A 27,090-nucleotide genomic window follows, 5' to 3' on the forward strand; every position below is an offset into this window, starting at 1 on the left:
AAGAAAACCAATAAACACAGGTGAACCAGTGGTCAACAGGCCAGCACAGAGGCTCATATTTTGTACTAATCTCTGTTAACATGACATATGAAGGAGTAAACAAACTCATATTTCTTTTTTTTTCATGAATATTTCCCTCACAGCCAAATTTCTCATTATTCTAAATATGCTCCATGCCATGAGTAAAAGGCATCAAGAGAAACAAAATAATGCATTTTTGACAGTGTGTAAAAAAAAGAATTTATTAACAGAATCTAAAACCTTTTTCCAGAATGCAAATCCACAGTTTTAAACGGGCCATGGTTTACATATCCAAGCATTTGAAATATATACAGGAAAGTATGTCAAATGGGCCGCTGTTTCTGCTAATCTCACTTTGCTATACATGATGAACCAATTTTATAGGGGAGTGATCTTCACTGTGATGCTTACATTGCTTTTCTGGTACTGAACATTAAGCACAAGTTCATCTCCAGCCTTAACCTGAATAGGTTTATCTAGTACAAAGGCAGCTTGTTTCCAGTGGGAGGACTCGCTAGAGGTATTCAAACTGATGTCTTCATCTAGATACAGATGGTACCAAAATGGAATGGCAGTCAAGCGACCTGACTTGCAAATGTGCACCTGAAAGATTAAAAATAAATAATCAGATTTTGACTTAAAAAGCCCCAATGGTATTCTATGACCCACAGACTGAACACGGCCTGGTGATGTAAAGTTACATAGGTGCTTAGGCTGAAAGACCAATGGTCAGGCAGGCCCTGCAGCTCAGGCTGTAGCATTATGACATGGGGGTCCTCGTTCAGATCCCGTGGCCATTAGAGCTCTTCAGGACGACTACATATGTGTCCTACAGGATGGCTTCTATGGCCAAGTCCCAAAGCAAAGAACGTCAAGCAGCTTGTCTGAATTATCAAGAAGGCCCATCACCCAGTAAAAATGTTGCACGCAGTCATTTATAGGTTTGACAGTTCCTTGGTTTTGACTGTAAATATTACTACCCTTATCATAAGGCTTGGGGGTAACTGCGCGGAGCAGCATTTTGAGAGAAGCATGAGGGTATCTTGTACGGAGCAGCAGATACCACTATAAGAAACTTGCTGGGAAGACTGGATGGGCCATCTGGTCCTTTTCTGCCATCATTACTACGTTACTATGGCGCAATGCAGAGATGTACTCAGGAGAGAGGGAAAATGGCTGTTGCTTTCGCTGTGGTTCCTGCCCACCATCCAGGGACACTAAGGGTGCACCTCAGAAGAAAACCCTCCTCCAGCCACTGGGCCACCAGAGACCACAGAAGGGGGGAAAAAAAAAAAGGGGAAAAGACAAAAAGAAAGATCAAAATTGCATCAACTTGAATCTTTTTCTGACTGCCTACTGGCTCTCCCCGTGTGATAATCCAAGGAAAGGGGAAGAAAAAAAAAATCCTTCCCGACTCCAAAAATGGTGAGTGAGGAGAGGAAATCGTGGTTCCACCCCTCTGCCAAAAGCTTCCTATACTTAAATCTCTAAAGTGAATGCTTAAGTTGGCTTGCCACCTTACCTTCACTTCTGCAGTGTTGCTGTTCAAATATGGGTTCATCAAATCCAGCCTCAGAAGGTCTACGGGCTTGCTTAAGGGCACACAAGGTAATGTCGAAAGGTTAAGGAAAACATAAATGGGCACCTGAAAGCAAATGAATGTCCAACGTCAGCTCCTTTTTCAGAAAGGACAGTAAGACATCAGCCATTATGAACACGTCTACGGTAGCACTTTGTCAGCAATCTGTTTCGCTTGCCAGGTGCTTGTAAACCTGGACTGGCCACGGTTGGAAACAGGACGCTGGGCACGATGGACCCTCGGTCTGACCCAGCATGGCAACTTCTTATGTTCTCATGCTCACCCTCTCTCATTCCGCCAAGCGTCTGCCTAAAGACCCTACAGGTCTCCTTTTGCCTTCCTGCTCTCCCTCCCACAGAACACAGCTATCAACTGTGCAGGTACGAGGAAGCGGCACATCCAACGACTGGCTGAAATCAACTTCCAATTCCTGTTTCAACACCAACACCAGCTACAGAAATGCAATACGATCAAGCCCCCCCCCCCCCCCCCCATCTCCTGTCTACTGCAGAAGTTCAAGAATAGATTCTGCAACAAGAGTTACAAAATTCGGTGGCATTACTGGCTAGACACAAAGCCAATATTTTTAGCAAATTTTTCAATTAAAAAAACAAGAATGTATTCCAAAGTTTAGGCACCCCTGATCAAACTGTATGTTTCAATGAATCTCTAAGTATACAGAAGTTAAGATTAACTTTATACCATGTAAAGGTTAACAGACAAAAAAAAAAAAAGCCAAAAGTAACAAAAGAGAAATACCCCAAGATGTTTCATTCGCACACAGTCAATGGTATCTTTATATATGTTGGAGGAAAAGGCTTCCGATACCAAACTAAAAGTTCAAGGCTTAATCGTTTGGTTTAAGGGTGCATGATCACCAGCCAAAAATCTCCTTTACTTGCAAAATTTATACTCCTCGGTGATGGTGACAAATTCTACCCGCTTAAAATGCTTGTTCAAAAGTATTTTAAATGGGTAGCTTCTGAATGCTTCCCCGCATTCAGAAGCTAAGTATTACCACTTCTGAACAAGACTCTTTACCCTGGAAAAAAAGGGGGCATATGACAGACGTATATAAAATCCTGAACAATCTGGAGAAAGTTAATAGGACTATTGTTCACTGTGCAGACACCCATTGAAAATATTAGGCAGCAAGGTTAAAACAAACGCAAGGAAGTGTTTTTTTCCCCAAACACCCAAACACGGAACTTACTGCCACAGGAGGTTGCGGAGGCAGATGGACACAAACAAGGTCCAAAAAAGGGATCAGACAAATTTAGGGAGCTCAGTCACAGGTCATTTAACCCAGCAGTCAGGGTGTCACCCACTGTTCCTTCTACGCTGTGAACATGCTCACTGGTCATGAACCCTGAGCATGCAACAAAACATAGCGCACATAAGAAATCCCAATATTATTTGTTTATACTGGCTCACAGTGCACAAATCTGAACGCAACTTATAAACATTTCTACAAAAGAAAATGTGTATGCTCTAAGACGGTAACTTTTAAATGGCTGCACAGGCACACATTGACGCATCTTTCTCGGTACGTGCCCAGGGACGCGGCGATATTATAACATGCACACACTGTAAAATACATTGGCCGTGCGCACAATTTTATTCTACCGCGTAAGTCAGGGTATTTTATAATGGGTGCATGTCCATGCCATTGCCAGTTTCACCAGTTCGTCCATCAGTGCACCCAGTTAAGAGCTAGGTCCTCCAAAACCCCTAGACTGCACTCCCCCATTATCCCCAGGCCCTTTAAACCCGTCAGAAATGGCTATTTTTTTTAAAGTTACACCTCCTCCATAGCAGAAGTAAGCTTGCGCGGCACTGGACCTGGGAGCATGCCCAGGCGTGTATTTACGCACACATCTCTCGGCCCTGCCCCGGAATGCCCATGCCCCGCCCAGTCTGCGCCCCCTTCTGAAACCCAGCGAGATGTTCAGGCAGCCTGAGATGTGCGAGCATCTCGGAGTTTTGAAAATACGATAGGCATGTGTAAGCCCGACTTGTGCGCCCATCTCCTAATTGACGCACGCACCAGGCTTTTAAAATTCACCTTTAAGCCTTTAAAAAGTTTGAGGAAACATTGGTGCACCCCATTTTCAGTGCATCTCCACACTATGACTGTAGGTGGCACTCTCAGTTATGTAGCAGTGCCTCAAAGGTTTGTTCTCTGCCTCCATCTGCTGGTAGGGATGCAAAACCCACTTGTCTGGACTGATTTGGGTATATACAGGAAATCTGTCATAGCTTATGAGCATCCATAGTGACTTCTTACTTAAAGTTACAATACTGTTCTGAGTTTGCTCAGCTATGCTTTTTATGAAGGTCTCTTTAATTTGTCTCACTGTCAGGCCGATACAGTACAGTGCGCTCCAACGGAGCGCACTGTTAGCCTGCTCTTGGACGCGCGGTTTCCCTTGCCCCTTATTCAGTAAGGGGCGGAAAACGCGCGTCCAACCCGCGGCACCTAATAGCACCCTCAACATGCAAATGCATGTTGAGGGCCCTATTAGGTATTCCCCGCGATACAGAAAGTAAAATGTGCAGCCAAGCCACACATTTTACTTTAAGAAATTAGCGCCTACCTTTGGGTAGGCGCTAGTTTCTGCCAGCACCGGGAAAGTGCACAGAAAAGCAGTAAAAACTGCTTTTCTGTGCACCCTCCGACTTAATATCATAGCGATATTAAGTCGGAGGTCCCGGAGGGTAAAAAAAAAAAAAAATTTTAAATGGGCTGTCGGGCTGAAAACCGGATGCTCAATTTTGCCGGCGTCCGGTTTCCGAGCCCGTGGCTGTCAGCGGGCTCGAGAACCGACGCCAGCAAAATTGAGTGTCGGCTGTCAAACCCGCTGACAGCCACCGCTCCGGGCTAAAAGGAGGCGCTATGGACGCGCTAGTGTCCCTAGCGCCTCCTTTTGCCTGTTTCTACCGCACCACCTCATTTGCATACTGTATCGCGTGCACCAGCGAGTGGCCGGTGCGTGCGCCGGGAAAGCGGGCGTTCGTCCGCTCTCCCGCGTTTTTACTGAATCGGCCTGTTTATTATTAGCCTTTGGTGGGCTACTTTTTGACATATTTGGTTTATCTCCATCATTTGGGTTTCTTCGCTTTTTTGAATTGAATTGCGCCTCGCCTGAGATGGGTGAACACCTGGAAAGAACAGTTACAAATGTGACAATTAAATAAATTAATCACATTATTCAAGTCAATTTGTATGAGCAAACTGTCTCCTAACAGAGCATGAGCCGTACGACTGGACAGCAGCAAAATGGATTTTACAAGAATCCTCTCCACAGAGCAATATGTTCCTGTCCCTATCAAGAAAACAAATATTGGATCCTAACAGTGCTGTAAGAGTTGTAAAGTACCATGGGACTGTCACCCAGGTGGCTAACTCTGCTATACCTTACAAACAAGTAGGACTTGTGTAGGATAACCATTGTGTGAGACAGGGAAGTATGGGATTTTTTTTTTGCTATTAACCTTCCTGTCTTATATTAGTAGGGATTTTTTTCTTATAAATTAAGAGTTGCATTAAGAAATGTCTGTTCTGGTTTAGCTTTGTTTTCCAGGTCTTCTACGCAGCCGGTGAAAGAATCATTTTTAGACCCTGTGGCATGTATCCTGCTGCATGAAACACTGCAGGCCTGCAACAAAACACTTTCAGTACCTTGAAACGATTGATAAAAGGTGCTACATTAAAGCCGAGCGTGGGCTCCGTCCCTTGGACTGCACTCTCCTGCATTAAAGTCTCCGATTCCACCAACACTCCTTGCATCACCACGTATTGGGGGAATATTTTGCCTCCTGACTGGAGCAAGCACCTGTAGCATAGGGGAAAAAAAAAACCACTTGCTTAACAATTGCAGGGGATTAAACATGAAGAGTGCAACTGTGATAACGAAAAAGCCTAGGCCGGGAAGGTCAACAAATTAGTGGCAGGTGCTATCTTTATACCGGACTAACCAAACATCTGTGACTAAAGCCTGAGAATTGTACCCCCTTCACCAGTGCAAAACGAGCATGGATTAGGTGCTCTCTAATTGCAGTACTGTGCTACAGTACTTAGCAGTCCTATGTATAAGTCAAGAAATGCATACTAGAGTTGTACATAGTTTTTTGTGCCCGTTTCGTTTTTGGATTGGGGGTGGGCCATTTTGGTCCACCCCCAAGATTGGAATTTTTTTCCATCAAAATTTCATTTAAAAAAAACAAACCCCAAAACCCACCCCAACCCTTCTAATTTAATTAAATATAAAGCCCCCCCCCCCCCAAGACTCACCCAAAGTTCCTGGTGGTCCAGCGGGAGGGCACGGGAGTGATCTTCCGCTCCTGGGCCGTTGGCTACCAGTAATCATAATAGCGCAGGCAGCCCTTTGCCCTTACCATGTGACAGAGGCTACCGATGCCATTGGCCGGCCATTTTGATTACTAGCAGCCGACAGCCTGGGAGCAGGAGATTGCTCCTGGGCCCCCCTCCGCTGGGCCACCAGGGACTTTGGGTAAGTCTTGGGGTTGAGGGGGGGGGGCTTTATATTTAATGAAATTTGAAGGGTTGGGGCAGGTTTTTGTTTTGTTTTAGGTGCACACTCCCTAAAAAAAAACAAAAAAAAACCACTAAGAAAACCACAAGAAATTTTGTGGGTTTTCCTATCGTTTTTTTTGCTTCCTGGAATGCAACAAAATAGAAAATATCATCTCTATTTCCTATTTTGTTGCAAATGACTGCACATCTCTAATGCATACTATCAGTTTTACCGCGTATACTACAACGTTCCCAAGGTATGCCTGTACATATGCGCCAACCGCCAAAATGGAATGGAGTTAGCCACTTAAGTTAAATGGCTACCTCTGATATTAGCAATTAGCCACTTAACTTATGTGGCTAATGCTGGTCGTGCCGCTGACCTGTCCTAAAGTTAGTGCATCACTTGACGTTTTGGTTTTTTTTTAATACAGATATGGCTTTTTTGAATTCTTATCTTCCTGATACATCGCTCATTGTAAACCTCGACTTATACATGGGCCAATGGATTCCGGTCTTGAAATCGCCCATTGACATATACATGAGATCGACTTATACATGAGTATATACAGTAACCAAAATTATTTTAGCTACTCTGACTTGCTGCTTTTTTAAAGAAGCACTTCAACGTGACCTACCTAAACCGCAGGTATTTAGGAAAATCGGTTCTCACCTGCTAATTTTCGTTCCTGTAATACCACAGATCAGCATAGACTCCTGGGTTTTGCCTCCCTGCCAGCAGATGTAGACAAAAGTTTGCTGACACTGTACATAACCCAGTGTACCACCTGCAATCACTCAGTATTTACCTGTACTCAAGTCAAGATGACAGCAACAACCATAAACGTCTAAGCAAACTCCCTCCCCTCCAAGTAGGAGGAAGTTGCCCAAAAAGACAATGAAAAACTTGTTTCCCAAATTTAAGATAAGAGATCAGCAACAGTACGAGCGACGAACTCGCCCCCTCCCCCCAGTAAATGGGTGGGTCTCTGAATTGATCTTTGGTGCAACAGGAACAAAAATTAGCAGGTAAGAGCCATGTACCCAGATCAGTCCAGACTCCTGGGATGTACCTAAGCTCCACTTAACTCGGGTGGGACCTGGAGAGTTCTGCTTGTAGAACACACTCACCAAAGCACATGAAAGCTGGAGCCCTGACATCCAAGTGATAATGCCTAGCAAAAGTGTGCAACGACTTCCCAGTAGCCACCCTGCAAATTTCATGCAGACACCCCTGTTGTGACTCAGGCCAGGAGGTCACCTGAGAACACATCAAGAAAGCCACTATACTCCCCGGCACCAGGCGCCCTTTTAGAAATGTAAGTCGACTCGATTGCTTCCTTCAGCCATCGCATTAGATGCCTTACCTCCCTTCTTTGGAACACTTCACAGTACAAAGAAGTATCTGATCTACAAAAAGGAGATCCAATCTATGGAAATCATTAGTGACCTTTAGATACCTCTATGATGCACACCTCCCATCTAAGAGAGCCTTAGTTACCTAACATGAGGCATAGAGGAATCCAAATCTGGAAAAGCTCAAAATTTCACTATCTGACTAAGATAGAATGCAGGAGGTCATTTACTAAAAGATTTTCTCCCATTCTGTGTCTATGGCAAAAATACTTAGAAAATGATGCTCTTAGGCAAAAAAAGAAGATACCCCCAAATTTGACATCTGTAGGAAGGGATATTGACACAACAGCACTTAGAGCTCTGAAATTCTCCTGGCTGAAAAGCTACCAAGAAAACCACTTTAAGTATCAAGTCCTTATCCGTAGACCTCTTTAGCAGTTCAAACCAAGCCTCACATGATCCTCTAAAGACTAGATTCAGATTCCAAGAAGGTTAAATGTTCTGCACCTGAGGACACAAGTTCTTAGCTCCCCAAAGGAACCATATAACATCCGGATGTGCAGACAGAGGATACCCTTGCACTTTACCCCGGAGACAACCCAATGTTGCTACCTTGACTCTCAGAGAGTTAAAGGCCAGTCCCTTGACCAGAACCTTCCTGTAGAAAAGACAAAATATGCAATACTATAACCTGAACAGACTGAGGCTGCACTCTGTCAACAGCAGACCAGGACTCTAAGACCCTCCACATCTACACGTATATCAAGGATATAGAAGGTCGCTTAGCCTGCAATAAAGTGGAAATAACTGCTTTGGAATATCCCCTCCATCTCAGTCATCTTCTCTAAGAAGCGAAGCCACAAGAGAGAAGTGAGCCGACTGACCTGAAAATATTGGGCCCTGGTGGAGAAGTCGACCGATATCCGAACCTCTGCGGTACTTCTATGGCCATGTTGATTAGATCTGGGAACCATGGTCAACGTGGCCACTCTGGAGCTAACAGGATCATGTTGCCTGGATGTTTCTCTATCCGCTATAATTCTTTGTTATCAGAAGTCACAGAGGGAAGATATAAAGAAGAATCCCTTTAGTCCATGGCAGTGCCAGAGAATCAATTCCTTCTGTACCGTGCTCTCTTCAGTGGCTGTAAAATCGCAATTCCTTGGTGTTCTCTTTGGTTGTCACTAAGTCCATATGGGGATATCCCCATTTTCCGTGAATGAGACACATTGCTGCCTCTGACAGCTCCCATTCCCCGGGGTCTAACTTTCTTCAATTGAGAAAATCTGCCTGAAAATTGTCCAGCGATGTAAGATGCCAGCAACTGCTCCAAGTACTGCTCTTGGGCCTCTCGAGCCACCGCCTGATTCTTGGTTCCACCTTGACAGTTGATGTAGGTCACCGTTGTGTATTGTCCGATAGGACCCGTACTGGATGGCGCATAACCGTGGCAAATGGGCAAGCAATGCGAAATGCACTGTCCTCATCCCTATGTGATACAGCATGAGGCCACCTGTTTCGACCACTGGCCCTGAGGCGACTGTTCTTGACAGGCCATCCAGAGAGGCCTGAATTGGTGGTGACTATTACCCAATTCAGAATCTCCAATTCTGCACCATGCTTGAGATTGGTGTGAGTAAGCCACCACGGAAGACTGACCCTGGCTTCCCTCTCTACATGAAGAGGAAGATGAAACTCTTCTAATAACTGATTCCAGTGGGAGAGAAGAGCCCCCTGCAGAGGTCGCATATATGCGAACACCCAATGCATTAATTCCAATGTAGATGCCATAGAACCCAGGACCTGGGCACCAAAAGCTCTAGCAGGTGCCAAATCTGATCCTGCAATTTCAGCAATCTCTCTCTGTGAAAAACACTCTCTCCGCCAGTGTGTCAAACTGAACTCCCAGATACTCCAGAGTTTGAGAGGACTAAATGGCTCTTTGCTAGGTTCACCACCCATCCTAGAGACTTCAAGTGCATTGGTACTTTTTGTACTGATTGTCGACATGAATTAGCCAGTCATCCAGACATGGATGCACCAATACACCCTCCTTTTGAACACCACCACCATCTTGGTGAAGGTATGTGGAGCCATCGCCAGCTGAAGGGAAGGGCTCGAAATCGAAAATGCTCCCTTAGGACCATGATATACACATAGCCTGATGGCTATGTGTATATGTGCCTCTGCCAAGTCGAGAGATAACAAAAGCTCACCCTTGTGTACCTCCCTTATGACAGAACTCAGAATTGGTCGCAGAATCTCCATGCAGAAATAGGGAACCTCAAGAGTCGCATTTACCCTCCTTTAAATCCAATATCAGCTGAAACATCCCTTCCTTTTTTTTTCTTTTTTCAGAACCACAAAATGGATAGAATATAGGACAATTGGTTTTCCCCTTTTTAAAACTTGCCTCCGAGGCATTTCACTGAAGGCCAAATAATTCTTGAATTGGATACAGGGGGGAAAGAAATAGGACACTTAACTTAATTTGACCTCTGGCTACACTGAGCGTGTTCAGGGTCTGAGCCAACAAACTCAACAAGACATCTCTGTGAATAAAGAAAAATATATGAGCAGAGCCCAATGCGGCTCTCAATCAGATGTAATTTCTCCCTCTTCTAGAGGTAAACTCAGGTGTCTCATGATCCACATCCCTTTGAACATTACCAGGGACAGCCTCCCTGCAGCATTTGCCCGCATGACTGACAAATAGGAGGCCCAGGCATGTGACCCCTACATAGTAGGTTGCTTTGCCTTTCCTGGACACCTCTGCAGAAAGGTCTGCAGGCCCTAGAAACATTCCACCCAAGAGAAGGAAGATGGATCTATATCAAAGCCCATAGGCCCAACCTTGCTCTCTCCAACCTCTCTCTCTCTCTCTCACTCTCTCTCTCTCTTTGGGAAGCTTCTGCCATCGGGAACAAGAGAGGAGAACTGACCATTGTCTCGCCTCCCACTCCACTCCCCCCCAGATACACCACAGGCTGAGGGGATGTCCCAGCATTGCTTTGAGCATCTAAACAGCACTGACACAAAGAGAGAGCAAGGTGCTTGGACCTGTTCATCCTCGGCGCCAAGCTCTCCTGAACTCTGGCTCTAGGCGGCCTCCTGCGCATACCAACGCCATCCAGGCATAAGCCTCAACCTCTCCAGGACACGTGCAAATATGCACTGAAGACTAGGTCGCAGTCGTTTGCGCATAAGTACATGAACAAATACAAGCTCAACTATTTGCGGTTGTATGCACACAAGTATCTGCACAAATGCGAGCTCAAGTTTAGGCCACGGTCTTATGTGCACATGTACCCTTGCAAATATATGCTCCAGTCTCGGATGCGGCCTTATGCGCACAAGCACCTACGCAAATTCACGCTCAAGTACCTGTGCAAGTATGCACTCAAGTCTAGGTCGCAGACATATGCGCTCAAATCCAGGCTGCAGCCTTATGTGCACAGGTCTCCACGCATGCAACTGCCATGCGGCAAGAAAGCGCAGACATGCCTACACATGCAGGAAAAGAACTGCCACGCCAGCTTACCACGCGTCTAAGCAAAGTCTGCCTGCAAATTCAGCGTGTTTAGACCCGAATCCGTTCAACATCTAACAACGATCATCATCAAAGGCCTGAAGATTTTCTCAACAGCTCAGTCTTCTTGACCGGCCGAGAATCCCTGGAGACTGGGGCCGAGAGACAGCATCCCCAACTGCCTGTTCTGCTAAACAAACTTTGTGCATAAGCAAAATAACACTGGCAGTAGACTTCTACCAGAACCAGAGACTCTTCCTTGGTGCAAGAATCTCTCTGCACCTCCGCGGGACAAGGAACTGCTGGCGATAGCTGAGGAGGGGATTCCCCTGCTTTTCCCACTGACGCTGCCAACTTCCCACGCTGACGGGGAAAGTCTCAGTGCTAGAAGCTATCACCTACGAGGCTCGTTTAGCCATCGGTCCAGCACTGGGCTCCCTCGAAGTGCCTTCCCCACCAGGGATACACAGAGAATACAAACCATCTGAATTTAGGAGCAATAGCGAGTTTGCATATGAACAGTACTGTCTGCCTCAGAGTGAGCTGCGCGCTGCTATCGCCACCCCGTTTACCTGACCCTCAGGAAACCCCTGGGTGACCAGCTCTGCAGCAGCGATCAAGACCCTGAGTGACCACACAACAATTCCACTGCCTCCCGGTTGCTCTTGCTTGATTTCTTTTTTTTTTTTTTAACTAGCTTTAAAACTGCATCCACTGCTGTAACTAGCCTCTGAAGAAAGAGGAACAGAAATTCAGTACTTTCCTGCTCAGACGGGGCCTGAAATGCAGAGCTGCCTGCGGAATCAACCCCGCCTCGTGGGGGATAAGGGATCTGGGCCACCAGATATACACCCCCACACACTCTCAGAGCGAGCTGCCATCATGGGTCCCCAACCCCCTGCTTGTCTGCCTCAAACCAGGGGGGATGGCCTCACCAGGAACAAACCACCCCCTGGGAGGAACTGGAGATCTCTCTTTTCTTTTTCTTCTTTGTCTTTCTTTTTTTTTTTTTATATATACTCCAGACTGTAGGTTTTAACACCATCTACTATCTGCTGGAGACAGAGAAATACTGAGGGACTGCAAGTGGCACACTGGGTTATGTACAGTGTCAGTGAAACTTTCTCTGTCTCCATCTGCTGGCAGGGAGGCAAAACCCAGGAGTCTGGACTGATCTGAGTACGTACAAGGAAGAAGTATTTCTCCAGCAGCCTTCACGAATTAGAAACAACTCTAACCCACAAGACCCATACTTCTAATTCCCTCCCCCTTCCTAGACTGCTGCTTCCACTGATGCTCCCTCCCACCCCTAATGTAGCTCATCAGCACACCAGCATTATTGCTGCTGGGTGCCACTCTAAAATACAGGAATGTGAGTTGGTGTACAGTCAGAGTCCCTGCAGTCGCCCTGACCCCTCCTCCAGATTTGCTGCAAGAGGAGGTGGTGGAGCTGCTGCAGGGACTGTGAGCACATGTCGGCTCAGTGAACCATGCTCAGTAGAACCTTGCTGATAGCTCTTAGCAGCAGAGGACCTCCAAACACATTGCTACCTGGGCAGCACTTCCCGAATACCACACGCAATTTGTGAGCTAGGGAGTATATTCTTCAGGGTGACCCGAAATACTAAAATACAACACTGAGCTCTCGGAAGAAATTTTTTGATAAGTTTTTCATGCTGTAATTTTCAGGTTCCCGTCCAGATGTCTCAGCTTCTGACTGCCTTCCAGTCCCCTGCTGCCTCTACAAGAGTTTACAGAGATGATTATTCCAACTCCTGAGTAACAGAAGAGAATTTTAGGGCCTTCACTCCTTCTAAATGTGTCATATTCTATATTATCAGAAAAATTGAAAACTAGGAGTAATTAAGGATCCACACTTCAAAATATATCCAGAAAAAGTGGGCCACTAATCTTTAAATCACTATTAAAATCACATCAATTTATTGTGGCATCAAACATAGTGCTTAAGAATGAAAATTATTTTAAAAGCAAACAACCTCTTGTCTTCACTTGCCAGTTCTTTTAGTGTTGCTTCTTAATTTCAAATCATTACTAACATGGAACTTCTAATACCAATAGTCACCAAAGTTCACCTCAGGTTTGTAAAAACTCCACATAGCAAACACAGTGATAACAATGGCCAGGCATTTTCAAAACTCGTTCACAAAATTACTTAGCTTTCATTGTGCCCAACAGCTATTAGTGTCCAACATCCATTATGGACCCAAAAAACAGCAGGGTAGGCGATCCAGTGAAGCTGTAAGGAAATAACAAATGGTGGATGCCACAAGAAGTCTTTTTCAAATATTTATTGTAGGAGACGTTAAAATCATATATTGATGCCCGACTCTGGCCGAGTTTCGCCACTGTGGGTGGCTGCCTCAGGGGCTTTTGTATCAGAGAATCAGTGAGATGATGGTTTAAATAGATTCAGACGTGCATATATATATCTTGTTTCTACACCGGCACGATCTGTCTCCTCTCACACAAAACTTATTATTTGAAAAAGACTTCTTGTGGCATCCACCATTTGCAACATCCATTATGTCCTGATCCTGACACTGATGTTTCGATATGTGCATGTCAGGGAACCTGTGGACAAAGACTAACACTGTGAAATGGCATCAGCAATCTTGTGTGTCACATGACCTCAACCAACCAATCACTAATCACAGTTGCGGATAAACATAGAAATAGATTGGTCTGTTTTCCTATCTTTGTTTTATAGGATATTTGGAATTATAAGAATTTGAACTTTCTGCTTTCTCTAGAAATCAATTGGTGATTGGTTGGTTGGAGTCATGTGATGCATGAGATTGCAGACATTAAATTATATGCAATATTTATCTATATGGAGACATTTCATAGTTTCAGTCTTTGTCAGCAGTTTCCTGAATTAGATATACTGAAACAGTTTCAGGAGCAAGACGTGATGGATATTGGACACTAGTAGCTATTGGGCACAATGAAAACTAAGTAATTATGTGATCGATTTTTGGAAATGATTGACCGTTGGCATCACTATGTTAATTGCTGTATGGAGTTTTTACAAACAGAGGGTGAATTTTGGTGATTAAGGATTTAAGAAGCAACATTAAAAGAACTGTGAAATAAAGAGAAGGGGTGGTTTGTTTTTTTAATTAAATTTTCTTTCTTAAGTATCATGTTTGATGCCATATTAAATTAAAATAACTGATGTGATTTTAATAGTGGTTTAAGGACTGGTGACCCATTTTTTTCTGGACATGTTCTACATTATAAATGCTGTATATTCCAAAGGGGATGTCACAGTCAGCTAGGCTGAATTGTTCCCAGCATATTTCCAGCACTAATTAAACAATTTTGTTCAGAAATCTGAGAAGGCTCTAATAGGATTAGGGATTAAGTGTGTCCTCAAATTTAAACAAAATCTAAACCAACTCTGCCCCTACATGTAAGCATGGAAAAATAAATCACCATACTGCATGGAACAAACGTATCAGCTGTGACTCCCAGGATAATGCAGCAAAATAAAATTATCCCAGTTTACAGTACCTGGATATTGCTGCCTTTTCCATCATCTCCTGCTGGAGTAGGCCTGAGGTCTCGATGACATCCAGGATGATAATACTCCATAGCTTGTCCGACCGGGGTCTTTGTAATACTGTGCTCTCGTCCTCCAGCTGACTCAGCCAAAATTCTAGCATTTCCTTAGGAAAGCGACTAGCTTCTGAAATGATGCTCAGGGCTAGCCGATGCTGTTCCTTTTCCACAGAACTGTACACTTTGACCAAGCCCAGTTTGCCGGCAATGATGGGCAAAATGGAAAAGCCATCGGACACATCAAGCACGTAGAGAGAGTGTGGTGAATCCGTATCCTCCCCGGTCCCGAGATGGCCATCGCCACCCGCAGCCTGCCCTTCTCTGCCCGGGGTCAGGGAGGCCAGTACTCTTCCGATGGCAGCCTGAAACTGTTCATGATACTGCACATTGTTCAGCAAAGCAATTTCAGTGGCTTCCAGGGCGCACGGCTGCCTCTCCGACGCCCGTTCGCTTGTTGTGTGGAGGCTGGCCAGCGCACTGCACAGCTCTGTCTCGTGTTGCCAAGCCAAGATGTTCTCCATCTCTCCAGAGGTCCTTGAACTGTCCATTGCTTCCTCCATCTTTAAAACCAGGACACTTCTGATCCTCAGGTAGTAGTCCTGGCAAGCCACCTCCACCATCACTCTGTCTCCAGGCTTCACGGAATAATCTTTGTGGAAAGAAAGGTAAGGAACAAACAAACAACGGCATGGAATGATTTGCTAAGAGTTATGCTCAAACTTTTAACCCCAATGCCAGCCTCGCTTCTCAAGGATATCAAAGAAAAGCAAACCTACTTCTCTAATAAAATGATGCTACATAAGACTAACTTTTTAAGGCTTTCATTTTCAGGAGGGAAAAATCCAGGTGAATCACAAGCAGCTCTGATTTCAGCTGTTCTTATGTGGGTCCTGAAAACCTTGCTGGAGGGATGAAGTGAGAATGGAAGATGTTATGTAAAAAAAGAACAGTCACAGTTCTGGAAAACTGCTGCAAAGAGTTTCTCCAAAGCCTTCCAACGTCAAGCAGCTGCACTCATTGCCACTGATATTCAAAGGCTTTTCTGTAATGACAGGTGGCACAGGGGTTGATATTCAAAGGGTTTGCCCAGCAAACTTGGGGAATTACTTGGACAAAACCTTGACATTTGCAATTTTCCCCCCACTGACTGGCTAACTGGGGAAAAATGTAGTCTAACACAAAAAGGCAGCACTGGGGGCATTCCCAGAATGCAGTTAAACTTTGACTGGTCAGTACAGATATTCAGCATTCAGTTATCTCTGGTCGATCAAAAATGAGGCATAAAGGTGAGCAGGACAACTTTGTCCAGATAACTTTAGATTGGATATTTAGCATGACCTTGTTTGGTTTCAAAGTCAAATTCAATTCAGTTTATGCAAGATCTAGACAAAAGGAAAATTTGTTCCTACCTGCTAATTTTTGTTCCTGTAATATCACAGATCAGTCCAGACAAGTGGTTTTTGCATCCCTACAAGCAGATGGAGGCAGAGAATAAAAACTTTTCAGGCACTGCTACATAACCAGGAATGCCACCTGCAGTCCCTCAGAATTGACCTGTACACAAGCCAAGATGTCCAAATTAACAAACCCCAATAAACTCTGGGTAAGCAGAGACTCAAAGTCAGAGCTCCCTAAAACTAGGACCACCCTTGTCTCATACAAGGAATATACTAAGCTACGTACACTTTAGTGATTCTGCATGTTTAAATACTGCCTCAGCAACATCCAGAAGCGAGGAAGTCTTTCGAAAGAAGGGGATGTTGGATTATAGGATCGAACATTAGCAGGTAAGAAAGCAAGTGTTGTTTACCTGTAATAGGTGTTCTCACAGGACAGCAGGATGTTAGTCCTCACATATGGGTGACATCATCAGGATGGATCCCAATCATGGAAAACTTCTGTCAACGTTTCCAGAACTTTGACTGGCCCCTACTGGGCATGCCCAGCATGGCACTAACCCTGCAGCCAGCAGGGGTCCCCCTTCAGTCTTATTTGATAGCTACAGGCAGTGCCAAAAAAATAAAACAAAACAAAACGTTACGAACCCAACACCGCGGGGCGGCGGGTGGGTTTCGTGAGGACTAACATCCTGCTGTCCTGTGAGAACACCTGTTACAGGTAAGCAACACTTGCTTTCTCACAGGACAAGCAGGATGGTAGTCCTCACATATGGGTGAGTACCGAGCTGAGGATGTCTGAACATGCACCAAATGTACCCAACAGCGTGCAATAGACACAACAACTGGGGTGGAATTTGGTAGAGGGCATCCTGAACCCCACCGGGCAGGCGGAAGGGTGTGGTACGTCACGTTGGAAATAGGTTACGCAGGACAGATTGGCAGAAGATGGAATCTTGTCTTCCGGCTTTGTCCATGCAATAGTGGGCTGCGAAGGTGTGGAGAGAACTCCAGGTGGCAGCCCTGCAAATGTCAGGAAGCGGCACCGATTGTAGGTGTGCTACTGAAGTCGCCATGGCCCTCACAGAGTGTGCTTTAACACGGTCTTGAAAAGGAATGCCTGCTTGCTGATAGCAAAAAGATATGCAGTCCGCCAACCAGGAGGAGAGAGTCTGCTTACCCACAGGTTGCCCTAATTTGTTGGGATGGAAAGAGACGAATAACTGAGTGCTCTTCTTGTGGGCAACTGTACGGTCTAGATAGAACGCTAGAGCCCGTTTACAGTCAAGGGTATGCAGAGCCTGTTCCCCTGGGTTGGAGTGGGGCCTGGGAAAGAAGATAGGTAGTATGATGGATTGATTAATGTCAAACTCCGAAACTACCTTAGGCAAAAACTTAGGGTGAGTGCGGAGTACCGCCCGGTCCTGCAGGAGTTTAGTGTAAGGCGGATAGGTAACTAGGGCCTGTAACTCACTAACCCTGCGAGCTGAAGTGATAGCCAAAAGGAAAATCACTTTCCATGTGAGATATTTTAGGTCACAGGAGTGAAGAGGTTCAAATGGTGGTTTCATGAGCCGCCCAAGAACCAGATTAAGGTCCCAAGAAGGGGCCGGAGGACGTAAAGGTGGCTTGATATGGAGCAATCCTTTCAGAAAACGTGTTACGAGGGGTTGTACCGATATAGGGACATCCCAGACACCTTTAAGGAAGGTGGCCACCACACTAACATGCATTCTGATGGAAGAAGTCTTTAGACCTGATTCCGATAAATGCCAGAGATAGTCCAAAAACCTTGGGATTGGACAGGAAAAGGGATTGCGAAGAACACCATGATGTATACCTTTTCCATTTATAGGAATAAGACTTTCTTGTGGAAGGCTTCCGTGAAGCAATCAGGACATGAGAAACCGAATCTGAAAGGTTAAGTGGTTGAACGATTAACCTTTCAACATCCATGCCGTCAGGGACAAGGCCTGAAGATTGGGATGGCGTAGACATCCGTCATTCTGAGTGATCAGAAGTGGGTCCGTTCCCAAGGGAATGTGCCTGCGGATGGAGAGATCCTGGGAGTATGGGAAACCACACTTGGTGTGGTCAGTAAGGTGCTATCAGGATCATGGTTCTCTTGTCCTGACGGAGCTTCACGAGAGTCTTCGAGAGAAGAGGAAGTGGAGGGAATGCATAAAGCAGACCGGCTGCCCACGAGAGGGAGAATGCATCTCTGGGCTGAGAGCGCTCGCTCCGAATGAGGGAGCAGTAATTGTCCACTTTGTGATTCTGAGGGGACGCAAAGAGGTCTATTTGGGGATAACCCCATTGCTGGAAGAGAGAGGTCGCTACCGACGGGGTTGAGAGACCTCTCGTGTGGTTGGAAGACATGACTCAGTTTGTCTGCCAAGACATTGTGCACTCCCGGCAAATAGGTGGCCCTGAGGTACATCGAGCGGGAGAGCGCTTCCGCCCAAATCTGCGCAGCTTCCTGACACAGAAGGAAGGAGCCTGTGCCTCCCTGCTTGTTGATGTACCACATGGCCACCTGGTTGTCCGTCTGAATCAGGATGACGTGATTTGATAGGTAATCCTGAAAAGCTCTGAGAGCATATCGCATTGCTCGAAGCTCCAGGAAATTTATCTGGTGTTTGGCTTCCTCTGGAGACCAAGATCCTTGTGTCTGTAGATCGTTCACATGGGCTCCCCACCCGAGGTTGGAAGTGTCGGTGGTGAGAATGATTGAGGATCTGGTAGTTGAAAGGGCAGTCCCTGGAGGAGATTGTTCTGATCTTTCCACCAGGCGAGAGACAGACAGAGTGCGTCGGTGATGTGGACAATGGTCGACAGAGGCTGAATAGCTTGAATCCATTGTGACCTCAGAGTCCAATGCATGAGCCTCATGGCCAGGCGGGCCATTGGTGTGAGATGGACTATGGACGCCATGTGTCCGAGAAGGACAAGGAATTGCCGAGCTGTTGCTGTATACAGAGCCTGCAACTAGTGAGCGAGGGACACGAGGGTTTGCACTCGTTGTTGAGGTAGAAAGGCTTTTACCTGTAAGGTGTCCAAGTTTGCCCCAATGAACGACAAGGTTTGAGATGGGACTAAATAGGATTTCTCGTAATTGACGAGCAATCTTGGGCATGCTCAGTGTGCCATCAAAGCATTCTCCTAACTTCAGCTTTTATTTGAATTCCAACCTATGATCCCTTTCATTGGTAACCCCCAGAGAGCAATATTAAAAACCTAGACTTATGCCCAACACCTGTTCTTAACTCCACCCTACATTAGGCCCCATAACTTTACTATATGTTGTTATCCCCATTTATTGTTATCCAAGTTCAATCTACCTGTTTATTGTAAGACATCCTCTTGTCATGGTTTTTGTTTAGAATGTAAACAGACTTGATTAGTAATTCTGTTACTGGAAAATCGGTATATAAAAGTGCTAAATAAATAAATAAATAAAGTTCTAGAAACTTTGACAAAAGTGTTCCGTGACAGGGCTCCATCTGATGATGTCACCCATACGTGAGGGCTACCATCCTGCTTGTCCTAGGAGAATACTCTTATCCTTAATATTCAGAAAGGAAGGCAAAATACCTTCCACTGGTGAGTTAGTCTTTTATTAAACACATGGGTCATGCGAATTTAGATGGAAAGCTGAAATCTGGATTTACCACATCATTTCCTCTCTTTTAACTCTAGCAGACCAGTCCCCATTTGCGGGATTCTCTTACTTACCAGTAGGTGGTGGCAGAGAACTTTTCACAACTTGTTATATCACTTAGCTATATATTATGGAATAGCTGGGCATTTCCTTCATAGTCTCTTGCCCTAACTCCCTAGCTGAAAATACTAGCTTTCATTTTCTTTATCTGCGTTCCCCCTTTTCTCTGCCTCCCCCCTTCTTTTTTTATTGGGGGTGGGGGGGGGGGAACTTGGACTGGTCTGCTAGGACTAAAAGAAAGGAAACTATCTGGTAAGTCCAAATTTCACCTTTCTTTTCATCCTGTAGACCAGTCCCCACCTGCAGGATATACCTGAGCAGTACCTAGCTTGGGTGGGCTATAGCCCTTGTCTCCCTCAAAACTGATGTACTGAAATGTAACTCTTTGTCTACCTGCAGGTTTAGCCTGAAATGCTTTATGAATGTGTTTCAGGAGACCACCCTGCTCTCCGCCCACAAGGTTGTGTGTGTCCTTGTAGAGAGCGTGCATCCAGCATCCTCGGGGCATGCCTTCCCTGTACAATGTTTGATACTAGTATTGCCTCCTTAATCCAGCATTCTATTGATGCCTGGCCCTTTCTTTGCCCCTCTAGCAGGACAAACATCCTGTCCATCTATCTAAACCCATTGGTTATCTTCAGGTAAGGCAAGAGACATCCAATGGATGGGGATTACTTCCTGGTTGACCCCTTTCCATTCTTGTCATTGCTAGAAAAACAATCTCATAGTTTGTATGGAATTCAGACACTACTTTAGGGAGAAAGGATGGTACTGGCCAAATGGAATTCCTGTCTTTATGTATAGCTAGGTAGGATTCCCTAAAAAACAAGCTTGGATTTCAGAAATCCTCCTGGCTGAGCATACAGCCACCAGGAAAACTGCCTTCAGCATCAAGTCTTTCAACGATGCCCCTTTCAAGGATTCGAAGGTGCCATGGACAAAGCTCTCAGAACCATTTCCAGATCCCACATGGGTATTCCCTGCTGCTTTGGCGGGTGTACATATTTTACTGCTCCTAGAAAATGTGCAATATCTGGGTGCAGCCTAGTAAGCTCTCCTGTACCTGGCCCCTAACGCATGACAAGGCTGCCATCTGTACCCCAAGGTAGTTCAAGGCTAGTCCTTTTTCCAGGCCGTCCTGTAAAAACTGTATGATATCTTTCAACTGCGCCCTATCTGGGGTACTGTTCCTCCTTTTACATCACCTTTCAAATAGCTTACAGACTCTCCCATAGGCCTGGAAGGTAAAATGCTTTTGACTTTAGCAATGTGGCCACTACTTCCTTTGTATAACCTCTTTTGCTTAATCTGTCTCTTTCAATAGCCAGGCTGTAAACAGTATTGACCTGGGCACTTCATGGCCACTGGGCCTTGCCTGAGTAGGCCCCTGGCCTTCCCTAGTTTCATTGCCCCATCTCTGCTTAGCTTCAACAGGTCTGTATACCAAGGCCTCCTGGGCCAATCTAGTACTACCAGAATGACCCAACCCCTGTGATCTGCCACTCTCCTCAATACTCTTGTTATCAAAGGCCATGGTGGGAAGACTTATAACAACTGATCTGCTGTAGCTGTGGCTACAGCTGAACTAATGCATCTATTCCTCTTGACCCCTTTTCTAGGTGTCTGCTGAAGACGTTCTTCTCCTTGGCATTCCTCTGAGTTGCCATCAAGTCCCAACAGGCCTCCCCCACCCCTCTACTATTCTTAAGAATGCTTTGTCTGCTAGTTTCCATTCTCCCTGATCTAGCTTGTGCCTGCTGAGGTAGGTAACCTGCCTGGGTGTACTCTGAACCCACTATATGGTTGGCCATCAATCCTGTCAGGTTTGTTTCTTCCCAAACCATTAGTTATTCTACCTCCTTTTCTGACTTCCAGCTTCGTGTGTCCCCTTGCCTGTTTATCTAAGCTACTGGTGTGGTGACATTGGAGAGCACCCTTACTGGCCTTGCATTCACCGTGAGGCTTAGTACCCCAAGTGCTAGTCTTACTGCTCTCAGCTCTAACAGATTCACTGAGCCATTTCTCTCTTCTGTTGTCAACCTGCCTTGTGCTATATGTCCCTCGCAATAAGTCCCCTCCAGAGAAACCCACACTGGAGGGACCAGTCTGACTCCTGCTACGAGACTGTTCTGCAATAGCCACTAGTGCAGGCTATCCTTGGCCTCAGCTGTCAATTTTTCCATAGTTTTGACTGCTATGGTTCCACTGAGATAACAGAGATCTCTGCAGGAGTTGCATATGAGCTCTCACCCATGGGACCACCTCTATGGATGCCACCATCAAGCCCAACATCTGTAAGCATTCTTTCACCCTAGCCTTCCTGCCTCCTGCCAGTTTTCTCACCTGATGCCTTAACTTGTCGCTCCTCTCTTGCATCAAGAACACGTTCCCCTGTCTGGTGATGAGCTACGATCCAAGACAGACTAGAGTCTGGGATGGCTGGAGATTGCTCGTCCTTGTTCAGCACCCTCCCCAGTGACTATAAGAGAATCCTTACCCTCCCTGTGACCCCTCCTGCTCTCCTCCTCTGACTTGGCTCTGATGAGCCAATCGTCTAAATATTGGGTGCACCGGGATGCCTTCCCTTCTCAGGAATGCCGCTACCACCACCATTACATTTATAAATGTCCTTGGCACCGTAGCCAACCTGAATGGCAGTGCCCTGAATTGGTAATGTTCTCCTAGTACCGCAAATCTCAAATACTTCTAATGTGTCTCTCTGATGTTCCAAATCTTTCTGTCATTTTTCGATCTCTGCACCAGGTCCCTCTTCCACCAGTTGGTGTCCTTCCTGTAGCGAGGTAGGTTGAAAATTTTCCCTTTGTTGCTGTCGATTCCTGGTGTGTCGCTTCCCAGTGGCCGCTGGCCATCGACCGCTCACCGGCTGTTTTTCATGGCGTCCAGTTTTCGACGATGCCGCCTGTGCCCACAGACCATGTCTATCACTGATCCACATGAGGTTTATTTCCTCTGCCTGGGGGCATTGCACGACGTCCAGGGGTGTGCTTTCTGCGATCAAATGACCCTCAAAGGCTGTCACGCCTGGCTGGACAAGATGGAAAAGCTTTTCGGGCCCAAAAGGTCTAACCCATCTACTCCAGCATCAGAGGCATTGACACCGGAGGGCCGAGGGGAGCCACTAGATACGCTTGTCCAGGCAGGCGCGCCGGCCTTTGGGGGTCATCTGAGCACAGCTGGGACACCGACAGACATTGAGGGAAGGCCCCAGGCACAGGACACAAATGTTGTGTGGGACCGTGATGGACACAGTCTGCGGACACTGGGGGCACACTTCCGAAAACCGGTAGCCATTGAAAAAAGCCAGCATGCGGTCGGTGGCCATTGGCCACCGGGAGATAGACGCTTAGGAACCAATCGCAACAAGAACAAAGTACCTACCGAACGTCAGAGGAACCAGTTCGCGATGGGGGACCCAGAGGCAGGAAAAACATAAATTTCTTCTGTGAAGGGAAAAAGGAATGAAGGACTCTACAAACCGTGAGGCAACAGCACTGTGGAAAAAAAGGAGACTGAAGGGGAACCCCGCATGGCTGCGGGGTTAGTGGCATGCTGGGCATGCTCAGTGTGCCAGTCAAAGTTTCTAGAAACTTTTGACAAAAGTATTTTTTGCCGGGCTCCATCTGGTGATGTCACCCATCTGTGGGGACTACCATCCTGCTAGTTCTGGGAGAACTGCAAGGAGTGGCAGTTACTTAAGAAAAACATGGGGTAACCTGCACAGAGAGGCAGTTATTACCTTAAGATGCTTGCTGGGCAGACTAGATGGACCATTTGGTGCTTTTCTGCCGTCATTTCTATGTTTCTATGTAATTTGGATACCATAAATAAAAACTCGCTTAACTGTCAGTTTCATTTCATAGGTCTTTGGTGAAAACTCTCTACCATTTTAGTAGCCTTTCTCCAGAGAAGGCCCTATGAAATGAGACGTAAGGGCTTAAACATGTATAACCTAAAAGGACAGCAACAGGGGATGACAGAGACATTCAAATTCATTACAGGTATAAATAAACACCAGAAACACCTTCACTGAAAAGAATGTTCTAGAACAGGTCACTGGACTAGGTTCCAACGGATTGGCTCAGCATAACATTAGAAAATATTTCTTCACAGAAAGGATGGTGGAAGCATGGAATAGTCTTCCAATGTTAGTAGTGGAGGCAAAAAACAGAGTTCAAGAGGGACTGAGATAAGCACAGAGGATCCTTAATTGCAAAAACATGTGTTCATGACACTGCGAAAGGAAGCAAAACTGGGCAGACTAGATAGAACTCCAAGGCCTTATCTACCATCATGTACTGTGTTTCTAAGCAAATACCACATAAAACCGGAGCCAACATACCAGGTAGACTCTTCACAGGATAAACAGCCTGTTCCCAGCAGGTTTCTTCCTTGGGACCTGTGGACAGAGAATGCTCATCGTCCAGCTGTAGTACAAACCAGGCCACAATGGCATCCAGGACGCCTTCCGTAGTGACAGGGACAGTAATCCTGTAAGGCTCTTTTGTAGCAAGGTTTTCCAGCTCCTGATAATGAACAAAGAGAGAGAATTTAGACAGAACAATCAGGACTTAACCACTAGGAAGTCTGACTTCTAAATCGCCTTGGTTCCATTTTGTAGGCAATACTACCAACAGATGTAAAAATTGATATATATACCTAGCAAGATGAATTCAAAACTCTCTATGTATGGAATTTGGAAATATATTCTGGAATACAAAACAGCATAGTCTGATCTTTCTGAAAAACAAGGAATCCTTTCATACTTCTACTCATTTTCAGACAGTCAAATTACACCAGTCTTCCACTGCATATTGTCAATACTAATCAGGCTTAGGCTAGTGCTAATTACAAAATGAAGCCCAAGAAAAGATAAGGAGAACAATTTCATAAGATGACAGGTGCTAGAAAGGAAAACTGGTTCTTATCTGCTAATTTTCGTTCCTGGCATACCACAGATCAGTCCAGTCAAGTGGGTTTGCATCCCTACCAGCAGACAGAGGTACAGAATAAAACGTTTCAAGCACTGCTACATAACCGAGAGTGCCACCTGCAGTCCCTTAGTATTGACCTGCACCCAAATCAGCGTACAGCCAAAAACTGCCAAATTTCCGCCTTCTAGGGTGAACAGATAAACCCCGGGTTGGAGCCCTCACATCATACAAAGGAACCAAAAACCTTTCAGAATTCTAATTTCAACATATGTATACACAGCAAAATCTACAACTACCATCAAATCGGGCTTTTGGAATCAAGGGGATGGGCATCTGGACTGATCTGTGGTATTCCTGGAACAAAAATCAGCAGGTAAGAACCAATTTTCCTTTCCTGTTCATACCCCGAATCAGTCCAGACAAGTGGGACATACCCAAGCTCCCTTACACCGGGTGGGAACCCGAAAGACCCGCTCATAATATACTCTCCCCAAATATGGTTTCTTCTGGCGCCCGAACATCCAACCGGTAATGTCTGGTGAAAGTGTGAAGTGAAGACAATGTCACAGTCTTACAGATTTCCCAAGGTGACACCAACCGACACTCCACCCAGGAGGCTGCTTGTGCCTTAGTAGAATGCGCTCACAACCGCTCAGGGTCTTTTTGACCTTTACAGAGATAGGCCGAAAATATAGTCTCCATTAACCAATGAGCAATCATGGCTTTAGATGCCTTACTTCCTTTCTTTGCCCCACTGAACAATGCAAAAAGATGATCCGACTGACGAAAACTGTTAGTGACCTTAAGTTATTGCAACAGTATCCAACAAACATCCAAAAAGTGAAGCTCTCTCGTATGAGGAGTCTCCGATGACAAATTCAGAAATGCAGAAAGCTCCACTGTCTGGTTCAGATGGGACGAGGAAACAACCTTCGGTAAAAACGAAGGCACTGTATGCAAAGACACTCCATTGTCTGTAATCCGCAAGAAAAGATCTCTACAGGACAAAGCCTGGAGCTCACAAATCCACCTGGCTGAACAAATGGCCACCAGAAAAACTGCCTTAAAAAGGTATGGTCCTTCAAAGTCATGCTCCCCCCCCCCCCCGCAAAGGCTCACACATGACATGCAGAACCAAGTTAAGGTTCCATTGTGAACATATCCTACGTACCGGTGGGATGCAAGTGTTTAACCCCCTTCAGGAAATGAATATCAGGATGAGAAGCCAAAGACCTTCCCTGTAGCTTGCCAAGACATCCTAAGACAGCCACCTGTATCCAAAATGAATTATAGGCCAATCCCTTAGTCAAGCCCTGTTGCAAAAAGGCTAAGATCTCAGGATTGGCCATTCGCAAAGGTTCAAGAGCTTCCTCCTAAACACCAGGACTCAGACACTCTCCATACTCTAACATAAGCCAGAGAAGTAGAAGGCATTCTAACCTGAAGCAAGGTGGCAATAACCAGCTCCGAGTACCCTTTCAAACGTAAACACCGCCTCTCAAAAGTCAAGCCATGAGACAAATGTTATCCACCGATCTGAGAAGAAGGGCCCTTGCCGAAATAACCCTTGTAGGGAAGCCAATCTGACAGGACTATCTATTGCGAGATGCACCAGAGCCACAAATCACGGACATCGCAGCCATTCTGGCACCACCAGATCAATCTTCCCTGGGTGACGTTTTATGCGGCAATGGAGGAAACACATAAAGCAAGATCTCCGTTGGCCAAGGAAGAACCAGAGTGTTGGTCCCCTCAGACCCAACCTCTTGCCTGCGACTGAAAAACCACGTCGCTTTGGTGTTGCCCCACAATGCCATCATATTCAGCTGGAGACTGTCCCACCTGATGCAAGTGAGGTCCAATGCCTCCAGGGACAACACCCATTTCCTTGGGTCCAACTGTTGCCTGCTGAGATAATCTGCTTGCACACTGTCCACTCCGGCAACATGCGATGCTGCTATTCCTTCCAGATACTACTCCACCCAGACAAAAAGCTCCCGGGCTTCCAGTGCCCTAGTGCAATATTTCATTCCACTCAGACGATTAGCATTTAGCATTTAAGCATTTTATATTCTGCTTTTAGGCACTTCAAAGTGGATTACATTCAGGTACTGTAGTATTTCCCTATCCCCAGAGGGCTTACAATCTAATTTTGTACCTGAGGAAATGGAGGGTTAAGCGACTTGCCCAAGGTCACAAGTGGGATTGTGGGATTTGAAGTGACAGTGGGATTTGAATCCTGGTTTCCTTGGTTCATAGCCCGCTGCTCTAACCACTAGGCTACTCTTCCACTGATATCCGCCTCCATTGTTGCATTGACTGAGAAAACTCTCACCATCCTTCCTCGGACCTGCGAAAGAAAAAAAATCACCGCCTGCAAACCGCCCTTGTTTCCAAATGATTGATAGACCAGGAA

At 45.8% G+C, this 27,090-nt stretch overlaps 1 protein-coding gene across 3 annotated transcripts in view; it reads right to left on the reverse strand.

Annotated features, from left to right (window-relative positions):
* Window positions 1–214: 214 nt before the first annotated feature.
* PRMT9 (protein arginine methyltransferase 9) overlaps window positions 215–27,090 on the reverse strand; it is an 86,488-nt gene continuing 59,612 nt past the window's right edge. For all 3 annotated transcript variants that reach the window (XM_029603911.1, XM_029603735.1, XM_029603824.1), the window contains exons 9-13: window positions 24,083–24,266; window positions 14,557–15,253; window positions 5,283–5,436; window positions 1,544–1,666; window positions 215–624 (exon numbers count right to left, since the gene is read on the reverse strand). In XM_029603911.1, the coding sequence (XP_029459771.1) occupies window positions 400–624; window positions 1,544–1,666; window positions 5,283–5,436; window positions 14,557–15,253; window positions 24,083–24,266 (1,383 nt within the window). In that variant the 3' untranslated portion in view covers window positions 215–399. The remainder of the gene's footprint in view (window positions 625–1,543; window positions 1,667–5,282; window positions 5,437–14,556; window positions 15,254–24,082; window positions 24,267–27,090) is intronic.

Source organism: Rhinatrema bivittatum, chromosome 1, assembly GCF_901001135.1.
Source record: "Rhinatrema bivittatum chromosome 1, aRhiBiv1.1, whole genome shotgun sequence".
Lineage (NCBI taxonomy): Eukaryota > Metazoa > Chordata > Amphibia > Gymnophiona > Rhinatrematidae > Rhinatrema > Rhinatrema bivittatum.